General features: G+C 41.7%; 1 protein-coding gene across 25 annotated transcripts in view; it reads right to left on the bottom strand.

Moving 5' to 3' along the window:
- The window catches only part of FBRSL1 (fibrosin like 1), a 519,147-nt gene that overhangs the window by 170,984 nt on the left and 336,705 nt on the right, over positions 1 to 11,458 (bottom strand). For all 25 annotated transcript variants that reach the window (XM_083803984.1, XM_083803995.1, XM_083804008.1 and 22 more), the window contains one exon: positions 5,345 to 5,374. In XM_083803984.1, coding sequence (XP_083660110.1) covers positions 5,345 to 5,374 — 30 coding nt within the window. The remainder of the gene's footprint in view (positions 1 to 5,344; positions 5,375 to 11,458) is intronic.

Genomic DNA, 11,458 nt, shown 5'->3' with positions numbered 1-11,458 from the left:
TCTTCCCAGATCTCACCTTCCTTGACCACCAGCTACCTGACACAGCACTTCCCTCCCTGGGCTCTGGCATCTCCTCCCCTCCCTGCTCCTGCCTTTGTAACCGCTCCTGCTATTTTGAGCATCATTAAGACAATCTTTAATCTGGTGTCATGGGGCTTTTATCTCATTCTGGGTAATCTCATACACAAACACAGACACAGAAACCACTTCTGGTAGAGGAACTACTAGATCTCTCATCGTGATTACATCCCTTTCTCCTGCTGCCTAAACTATGATTTTCCTCTGGGTTTGTAGACACCCCTTCAAGGTTAACACAGCTGAAAGAGAACTGATAACTTCACCCACACAGTTTACTCTGCTCGTTGCTTCCACTCTTATCGCTTCCACCCCTCACTCAAGCCCATAGTTCTCAGCACTCTGTTTGACTTGCATCACTCTCCACATCTTAACATCCAAGCAGTGGTTAAGTCCTGTGTATCCGTTTTCTTTACAATGAGCATCTTCTGTTCATCCACACGAATAAACTCTTGGTCAAGCTCTCAACACCTCACCGTACATTTACCATTTTATCCTTCTGGTGATGGCAGCTGTAACTGTGTCCTTGCACCCATGGAGAAAGCTGCCACAAAGATCATTTACCTAGGCTGTGGCTTTGCTCCTTGCACAACTTCCACTTCCCGTATCGTGAACTCTTGTTTTCATGTTTTGGCTCCTTCAAAGCTTACCTCTACTTCCCAACACTGACACTCAGTAAAAATATCAGCCCTCACCTCCAACTGGTCACACTTGATCACCCACTTATTAAACTCAAATTAGCACCTCCCTACTACACACCACTATGCCTTTTGCTACAGAGAAAAACTTCCCATTCACAGCTACAAATCTACCTGATTTTCCTTGTCAAATGCCTCCTAAAACCTTCCCCGTTACCTCAACACCTACAAAACAAAGGCCGGACAACAACAGGGCTGCTGACATATTGACACAGTGCAGCTCTTAATGCTGTGCCCCTCATTTATCTGAGTTCCCTTCACTGCTTCTGATCTCATGCTTGATCCAAGAGCTGCTCCGCGTCCATACGGCATGGAGCAGGATGGGAACCCAGCCCATGGCACTGCCATGTCGCTCTCCTCCCAGGCATTAAGTGCTAAATCGCACCTGCCCATGCGCTGCTGCACGCTTCCAAGCACCTACTGGGCCTCAGAAATTAGCACAGCAAACAGCAGCATGGCAGAGCTGAATTCAGATCGCCCCAAGCAGGGCCTGATAAACTCACTGTGATGTTGGAAAAAGTAGCATGAAAACACTGTTTTAGAAACCTGACTTCTAAAGTTTTTGCTTTCGCCTCAGATATGGCTTTCTCAGTCTTGCTTGTTATAGCTGAAACACAAACACAAACTACATAACAAGTGTACAGAAACTACCGAGTCAACTTAGAAATAAAGTGTCATTTCTCGTACATCTTACTTAGCACCACATTAAATAAAGGAAAGCTTGATATCTAACCCCTGATTTGGAGAGCTCACTTACGCTCTGGGGCCATGCAATTAAGCTGACAACCCACAATTTCACATGCCGCAGACGGAAGTCCAAGATTGAAAGAACGCGAACACTGCATTACTTTGAAAGAAACCAGCTTTTTTAATGCAATCTTGAACACTGTTATTAAAAAATGAGAACTACATTTTGGAGTAATGAGCAGAGATTACTCATTCCCTTGTTTTACACAAGTTGACTTTTGGCTTTCTGCAGAACACCATTTAACAGAGCCCATTACCAAGCTGCTAGCCACTTTTCATAGTGATGCTAAAGCAGGTAAGAGACAATAAGTGGAACTGTTGATGGTTTATATTACTCTATTATGTTAATGTTCACTAAAGTATGCCATAAGCTCTCTCATTACATGTGTATAAACCAATTCTCTGTGGTGTTATTCCTGTGCTAAATGCTATAACTACATAAATCTTGAATTAATGGAGACTTTATAGTTCCTGAAAATGAAGGGTAATTGCTATCTGTTAATGCTGTTGTTGCTATTAAAGGAAGTATATATTTTCAGTAACAATGTTTATGGACCGTGAGCCTCGCATCGCAGCTATTGCACAGTGCAGAGATAGTGTAATACGATTATCAGACTGACTCCCTTTCTCTCCCTCCTCCCTCACAAAAAGCACAATATCATTTCCACTTCTTTGACAAACTACCTTGCAATTCTCTTAGTTTTGGACTCTGCAACTGCTACGTCCTTCAATGAACATGCAGTAAAAGAAACAGTTTTTGCATTTCCATCTCTGGGAATGCATGATTTGCTAAGTTTCTCGCTTGGTTAAATGGCTGGACAGCTCGGTTTATTAGTTTGGGTATTTTGAACAGTTCTTTGAGAAGAGTGTGGTGACATAATGATAGGTGTGAGAAAGTATCACCCCACTTACTTCCTTTGAGATTTCAGCAGTGATGTAGAAATGAAAAATATACTTGGGCAGAAACAGTTCTCAGAAAGTAGATGGGATGGACAAGTCCCCAGCCTTGAGCTCCTGTTCTCTGATTATTAAAAACAGCAGTGCACTGTTTGGAAACCTTCTCACAATCTGCTGTGAAACTGTACCTTGAACTAAAGTAATGACTCCTCTGTTCTGATATACCGTACGTATGACTGACTATGCTCAATTACTTTTCTCCCCTGGAGTCCTGCACAACACTGCACAAAGGAAAAAAACATCACCAGTGTGTTTATATTTTTCAATGCAGTGAGGGTAAAGCCTTAATTTTGCTCTGAAGTCTGTGTTTTAAAACATTACGAGCTCAATAGCCCATATAGCTATGAAATAAATAAATAGTGGATAATTAGCAGCATGGTGGAGAGAGAGATGTGGGAGGTGGAAAATTTCAGTTTTACTTCTAGCTCTATCACTGACTCAGTCTGTACTTGTATATGAACTTCTTTGTCATTTTTCCTCATGAGTTATATACAGACAACAGTGATCTGCTGTTTATGACTAACAAAAAGTGTTATGCAAATCAAAAGCACATTAGTAATTCCTGCCCTGCCCTTCATTAGTGTCGGTGCGTGTAGGTGTACCTAGAAAAAGCTGCTTCTTGCTGACCAAGCAGCAGAGCAGGATTGTTCTGTAGCAGTGTGGTATGAAGCCGACCTGTCATGTAATTTGGGAAGCCTGATGCTGGGCTAGACAGTATGTCGAATGCTCCATCTGGCTGTAATAGCCAGGCAGCAGTATAGAAGATACAGTTCTGCCAACAAATAGAAGGGGGGGAAAAACACGCTTCAGTATAATCCCTCAGGACATTCATGCCAGTATTTTTATAGCTCCTTGTTGCATCAGCCAAGTTAAGTTTTAGACAAATACTGAACGACTTTCCAGGAGAGTATAGTATGTGAGGTACCAGCACAGAGAGCCAGGTTGCCCTTGTGCTCCCCAGCGGGAAGGCAATGTCACGTTTACATTTTCCCCCTGAAAGGTTTGAAGTCTTTTCACTTCAACTTTGGTGAGTCTACATGCACGTGCACACATCTTTGCTGACAAGAAAAGAAACCCTACTTAATTCCAGAGACCTTTTTAATAGAACCTGTGTCGTGTCTCATGTCTCTACAGATCAGGCAGAGATAGAAAGATGATGATCTTGTGCTGCTCTCCTTACGAAGAAAAGAAATGTTATTGTTAAGGTGGAGTCACCTTAGAAGAAAGGTACCTGAGAAATACAGGAGCCTAGAAGTTCATATTACTGTTATAGATATGTAAAGAAATGCCGTATTAATGGTAAGAAACACTATAATAGCCTTTCATTTGCTGTAAAGGACAGTAAGTTACCAGCCAAACACAAAGCAGCTTCCTCTGAAGGTAACCTCAGATCCCACATTCTGAAAGCTAATCAATGTTGTTCAGATTTCAATTTCTTCTCTACAAGGTGAAGTCAAACCTAATCTAACAAATGTCAGTCTCAGATGTAATGCTGCTAGCTGGGTCTACCAGTGTAATTTAGATAATCATTAATAGCATAGCTGTATAATAAAACTACATGTCACTTACAACTTCATCTGAGGTTTGACTGGCAGATCTTTAAACAGTTTTCTAAGTGATTGCTTTTACTTTCTTTGATTGGGCAGTCTAAGAAATGTTTTAACCCCATGGTATCTAAGCTTTTAGGGAATAATTTTTCACCCTCACCACCTCAGCCATCAGATCTGCTGGCTGGTAACTTTGTGGGAAACAGAACTTGGGTGGTGGTCTCAGGAAGTGACTTTATACATATATGCACATACATAAAATAAAATATGCATGGTATCTTTCGTTCAATGTATAAAGTTTAGATGTTCCTCTTCAATCGAGCTTTCGCCTCAAACACACTTTTGCCATATTCCAGGGATACTGTGTATCTGATGGGATTTCTAAAAGGAGTTCAAGAAACTTTAATGCTTCCCAAGGTCTAACAGTATTAAAAAAAAAACACGTAACCAGAAGCAGCTTTCAGTGCAGTCTCTTGAACTCACGGTAACCTCCAATGGATGGCTGCAGCCAAGCGTGCTGCCAAGGAGACAGGGCTATCTGAAGTCAGTTTTTACCTCTGTAATGCTGATCTAGTAGAAACCTGTGTGCCACAGCTTCTCATGAATGAATGCAAGAGACTGGACAGCCAAAATACAATGAAAGTTTGATGAAGACCTAACCTGAGACTGCCAAGTTTGATCTGCCAGAACAGAAGTCAGCAAGGGATACTCAAGTCTTTCATACATTTGATGCTTAAAAGCAGGGTGCAACTGTTGCTATGTCGTGGAACTTCTCTATTTTCCTTCCACAGGTGAAACAAGAAATCCCTATACAAAACCACACAACTACAACCTTTCAACGGCCAACCTCTGTATCAAAAGAAAAGGTCAGAAAAATCATTGCTCTGTGATAAATATGCATGCAACATGACAAAACACTCCCTGACAGATACCACACTGCCTTTGAGGGTAGGTACCGGTTGTCCCACCTTCTAAACTGATTACAAAACTGACATCTTCAAAGGTTGCTATAAATAAAATATAGTCTCCTGACAAGTTATCAGAGGAGACTTCCTCTGAAACAGCACTAACACTATGACTTGGGTCTCACCAATTGCTTGCGTTAATTGAAAGACTGTTCTGTTAACAAGAGTTTCTTTTCTGTAAGCTAGTGAAGACCACAAAGTATCTGATCCAATACTTCTTTCATTCTATTATAAATATTTTTAAATCTGACGTGAAGCCTGGAGGAAAAATATTATTTGTAAATTCATTCTTATTTTGACTGTGAGGGAACTTCCAAGCTAGCAAAGCACATGAAAGAAATAAATTCAGTCTTACCTTATCGTCAACATCACTCTCGCTGTCACACTGTGGGTTAGAGAGAGAAAAAAAGATTCTGTGAAACACCTTTATGTATAGAGATCTTTTGCATCATCTGCTTAAATCTTTCGGATAGCTGCTCATGATGTTCTCAGTTCAATGAAACATACACTTTTGATGTTTGCAGTAATGCCTTTTAGATTGCTAGCATAAACCAAAGCCAATTTCTGTCTTTTTACACAAAAATATGGTATACTCATACTTGAATGGGTGACAGTGAACTTTAAACAAAAAAGACAATCAGCTATGCATTATAACAACTGTAACATGAACACCACAACAAAAAGCATGCCTTTTTAACATCCCGAATTGTGGAATATATAGTAACAGTTTTGCACTGCTTCACCTTGATAAGCACTTTGTCATCTAACAAGGAAACTGTGAAACTGGCAATCAATTTCTAATTTAATGAGCGGTACCAAGAATAGTAATTAAAATACATCATAAATTCTGGTACATTTTTTAGTTTGAATCAGATCACGATCCCAGGAGGAAGTGTTTACTTAAAGAGTTTTAGAGTGAAACCTCTTACAGCCTCTGAAAATGAAATGCTCTATTTTCACAGCACAGGCAACAGAAAGATAACTTGAGCACTGAATGGTTCAGGACATGCACATCCCGCTGGCTGGAGCTGAGAAAGATTTACATTTAAGAACAAAAATCAATCTCTTGTTGTCTGTTACACAGGCAGAAAGTGGTCAGCGTGTTTTGTAGCTTTGTGCCCAATGAGAATTCTCTCCTTCAGCTGATGGGGATGGCATGGGTGGGTTTCCATACTGGTGGCACCCTATTGAATTCACTCGTTCAACAAGGCAGGATTCTGCATGCCAGCAATGACAAGCTACAACAGTGGAAATGGTCCATGGGAACGCACGTGCTTCGGTGTCATTAGTGCAGAAGAAGGAATAGATCTGTTTGGTCGTTTTGTCCAGTTACTGCTCCTCACGGAGCAGGGAGGTGGAATCTGTCCTGTCAGGCCTTTTTATCCAAAAGTTACAAAGCAGAAATTTCAGCTGTGACATTCTTACTTCTCTGCAGATTTCTAAGAGGCTATTTAATCTGTTTTGCTTCTGTCTGCCATACGAAGGGATTGACCCCAAACAGTTGAGGAACGTTTTACTCTTAAATTCTCTGAAACACAAAAGCACACGAAGGACAACGACTCAGCAGAGGGGCCTCCTGCACAGATTCTGCATCTACGACTTCTCAGATTTCCAGTTGTCTCCCTACTTCCATTTAAATACAGAAGAAACACGAGGTTTATAGAAGACGTTTTTCTACAGTCTTGACTAAGCAGAACTCTCTTTCTTTCAAAACAAAACCATGTTTTACACTGCCCCACCTGATCCACAGCACAGTTTTCACAGAGATATCCAACTGTTTAGAATGACGCACACAGATCTAACTGCATATGTAATCATTCTGGAAAAATAAGAGCCTGAAGCAAAAATGGAATAAATTACAGGAAGGCAGGACGCTGCTCTGCAGGGGCTGGGGAGCAGTGGTGGGCAAGTCCTGTGGGAATAACCAGTGCTAATGCCTGAAGACTGTGTTAAGTCCTAGCCAATTACTATGTGCGCAGAGGCAAGAACATCAGATAGCCATGTTTTAGCAAACACTTTCCTGTAAGCCATTTGTGTCTTTTTGGAGATTTTTATTTCCATCACTAAGCTTTATGAAAATTATTATAGGAAACACAGTTTCATAAACCAGACACTCAAAGAGAAGTAAAATCAGTCCTGATAAATCATCATCATCAGCAGCCCTCTGCGACTCACCCAAAGCCATGCCTTGTGACCATGAACAACTAGAAGTCTGCTCTGAAGAGCACCAGGACTGGCAAGACACTGATTGTCCATCACCACCGAGACATGCCGGAACAGGTTTGCTGGGCAAAGGCTGCCCCAGTACCTGCTGCATCTGTGCTTGCTCAAGACAGCGCTAATTCATGCTGACAAAGCAACACATTCATCAAAAACAAGGGGGGTGGGGAGGAAGATGCAGTCATAGCATTACACTTGTTATTATTTACACACTCCCGAGAAATGCCATCTGACTCAAGGGAAGCCTTTCACCTCCACCTGGGGGCTGAATCAAGGCAGAATAGGGTGGCTGCTGTTGAGGAGTATGTGTTCCCCTGAGATACTACTAGCACAGTTGTGTGGGTCACAAAGACTGAATTATTTCACTCTTTAAACCTCATCTCAGCTAAGGTACCCTAAGCTGCCGTTCTAACCATTTCACTCATTCCACCTGCACACTGACAGAGGCAGAATATTTTGATGACGATTCAAACTTGCACAGTTCAGACTGAAGCATGTTACAATGGAATTACACCTATTGCAAAAATGGCATCAAAATGATAAGTACTTTCAAGTTGTGTTTCTTAAAATTTTATGCTTAGCTAACATCGACACAAATTTTAATTCTTACAGGGACTTAAAAATGATAAAGTAATAATAAAAAAATTCAACTCAAATACATTGACCAGAAAACACTAGAGATGATCATCAAAACTCAAACACTTTTGCCTATGAACCGTGGTTATATCTTTACTAAAACCACAGCAGTATATACCTTAATAAATTCAGCTTAAAAATATTTGAGAGGAAATGTAAACAACTTGGGGGGACCTTAGCAACCATTATTCTTCAAATAGAATATAGTATTTTAGTCTCTGTCTCTCTGTTTTTTTTTTTTTTTTGGTACCAAAATTTGTCTCTGTATTTCCTACTGAATTATGTTATTTAAAAAAGGGATGAACTGGGGTTTTCTGGCTTTTAAGAGAAGATTCTTTTTGAAAACAGATTTGTCCTCAAAAATTCCTGTCTATAATGAGTATAAAAACCCATTACAGATGGTTTGCATTGCTAAAAGGTGCAGAATTGCCTTATTTAGATGCCTAATTTTGCTTTGTACCAATATGCAACTTTGTCTCATGTAGATAAACGAAAGTTGCAAAAAAGCAAGTGAACCATCAAATCCACATGCTAAATTTTATAAACAGCCATATGAATGAAGGAAACATCTGCTCTCTGAGGACACATTTTTTCCCCATTCAGGATCTGAAAATACTCCATAATTAATTGTTTTTAAAATGAAAAGGGCAACGAAGAATTATGCTTCATTTTAGCTTACATCTTCCTTAGCTTTATCACCAATGTTGCAGTCTTGCAATTGAAGAAGCCAGCGGGGCTTGTGGATGCAAATACAGCTCTGGGCAGACACGGATCCCACCCATGCGGTTGTGATTGCATGACGGGTGCTTTAAAAACTGTATTTTTGACAGCAAATTGCATAACTTCATGTTTACCTTTTGAAATAGCTGCCCTCTCCCAGTGTGCGAAGGCTGACATACACACACAGACCATCCCCAGAACAGGCATAGAGATTCTTACAGTGTGGCTTTTAAGCCACCAAAATACCACATCTTAATCCATGTAAGAATGAAGTCTTACACTAAACCAAAGCTAATAAGTAGTCTACATGACGATAGAACATTGGGGGGGGGGGGGGGAATTAGCACACGTATTTACAAGATTTGGATTTTTGCTTAACATACAGTGTCCTGGGAAATGGAGAGCTTGCAACAAACCCAGGCTCACAGCTACCAACTCACATTAATCTCCCACTGACTCCTAAAAGAAACAAACAGCCAGCTTTGGTGAAAAAACCCAAGCTTCACAATTCATTTAGATTTTTGTCTTTTTAATTTGAAGAAATGTGCTCCCACATAGGCACAGAGAAACAGGAACCCGCAGGCTGCTGAACATGCACGGCACCGAAAAAACAGCGACAGCAAAACCAAACCCGCCCGGGGAGATCTGCGAAAAACAGAACCACTGTTGACCCTATCTCTCCGGGGGGGTAAAAAACACGAGCAAATTTTAATGGGCTGGTTCAGTTTCTGTGGTAACAGCCTGAAGTATCTTTGCACCCTCTCTTCTCCGCTCTCCTCGCCTCCACCTCCCTCCCCGATCAAGCCCTGGGTCAACAAAGAGAGGCTGCCGCTCATGTTTTGTATGGCCAGGAAGTTTAAATGAATAATGAAGTCATAGGAGAAACTTTAGTTTGACCCAGAGGATTTTCTGGGCGTCTTAAAAAGACGCCTGGCTCTGGACTGAAGAGCAGGAGGCCCGAGGCCCAGCCGAGGCCCAGCGGCGAGGCCGCGCTGGTCCCTGCCGCAGGAATGCGGCCTGGCCCCATGGCCCACCTCCCACGCAGCTGCTGTGGAGGGACAAAAGCCCTTGTCAAAACAAAAAGTTAAAGAAAACGTGGAGAATGGCAACTGTTGACAGCTATGGGGGCTCATTGAAAGACAAAAGCTTCAATTACCTGGATTTTTCTAAAGGCCTGTTAACACTCCTGGTCTATAAGCGAAACTGTAAACAGCCATTGTGCCGGGTTCATAAAGGCTTGTAAAAGGATTATTCACTGGGTTGTGCCAATTGCCTCTCAATGCCACCAAGAATGTTTGCAAAGCCGACCCCTAATTGTGCCGCTTTTTGGAAACAATTTCTTGCAGTGACAGTTTCAAGTCAGAAAAAAGCCTCCTGTGAGGTAGACTTAAGCAGGAACAACATATTATTCGGGCAGAATTGTCCCAGTGCGCTGTAAAAAAGACCTGTGGAGTTAGGGACAGAGCTTCCATGTGCACAGACCAGGCCCTGTGGCCTCCTCCATCATGACTTTTCCACTGGGCAAGGAGTTACGATGCATTCCAGTACCTGTTTGTGCAAATCATCTGAATGGTGAAAAAATAGATGGACTTGTGGCTAGTGTAAAACACAGGCAGCTGCATATTTGGAGAAGACTCCTCTCGTTGCAGAAACATAGGTGCCACCTGCAGCACACCTGCAGGCACACCGCCTAACCCTGCCCTCATCCCAAACGTGCTTCAGTTGAAATGGGAAGCTGAATGTTGCCCACTAAGGTTCACGTGACATGAGCATAAATCAGATCACTCCAAGTAACAGCAACAGGTACAACAGAGATTTGTGATCTCCCCAACAGGGGCTTTCTGGTGGACCCAGAGTCAGAGGTGTTTGGCAGTGTCATCCCTGCCTATACCGCAGCATCCAGGCACCTAGTACTGCTCTAGTGTGTTTTTAGCTATTTATTTGCTGAGTACAGCAGGGGAGCAGGCCTGGGATAAGTTATACACAGATTTTTCCAAAAAAAAAAAACCACCCAGCATCTGCAGAAGATACATTTAGGTTCTGTGTTTGGAGACACCTCCATTCGCACAGGGCTCTTCCCAAAGGCACTTGCTCAGAAATTGGCAGGGTCTATATTACAGTTGTTTGTACTGAGATTACAGATCTTGTTTTCTGATGTGTTTAGGAACCATGAAAATAACCTTTGGCTCTTTTTTGTTTGCCCTCAACATTTTAACTTCCAGATCAGCCAGTTTTTCTTCACATAATAAAGCTACTCCATTTACTAACATGAAATCAGATTCTCGCATAGCTGCATCATGCCAGGAACTAAAGCTCTAAGAAACAAAAACAAAAACAATCCAAGTCTTGCAAGGCTGCAACAAGATTGGCAGCACTTCAGTGTTATGTCGTCAGGTGCAGAGAGACTCTGAAATGGGGCCACACCTTCCAAACTTTTGAGAAATGCATAGAATTCACCACAGCTTAGTTACATAAATGCTGTATCTCCTATTCCACCCAAACCCAGAGGTTTATGATTTGGGTTGTGCCTACATGGCCTCAAGGCTACATGGCCCCATTGTGCCAGCCACCGTACAGCACAGAAGTTACACCTTCCTGCCTAAATAGCTTACAGAAAGGCTTGTTTTTCTTTACACACATACCTACAGCTATTATTTACGTTATGCTTACAAGGAGAGTGATAGACATCTCAGCTGACTTGTGAAAAAAATGGATTCCAGCCTGGAGGGACATGGAACCTAACCAGTCTACCTGCCAGTAACATTGTGTGGGGAAGATGACAGCAGAAAGAAGAGGAGCCCAAAATATTAATTATACAGTCTATAATATTACAATGAAAACTGGAAGGGTAGAATATATATGCAAAAATTATATAAAATATATGAACTGTGTA

The sequence above is a fragment of the Anser anser genome (genome assembly GCF_964211835.1).
Source record: "Anser anser genome assembly, chromosome: 18".
Taxonomy (NCBI): domain Eukaryota; kingdom Metazoa; phylum Chordata; class Aves; order Anseriformes; family Anatidae; genus Anser; species Anser anser.
This window is presented reverse-complemented; position numbering and strand designations above follow the sequence as displayed.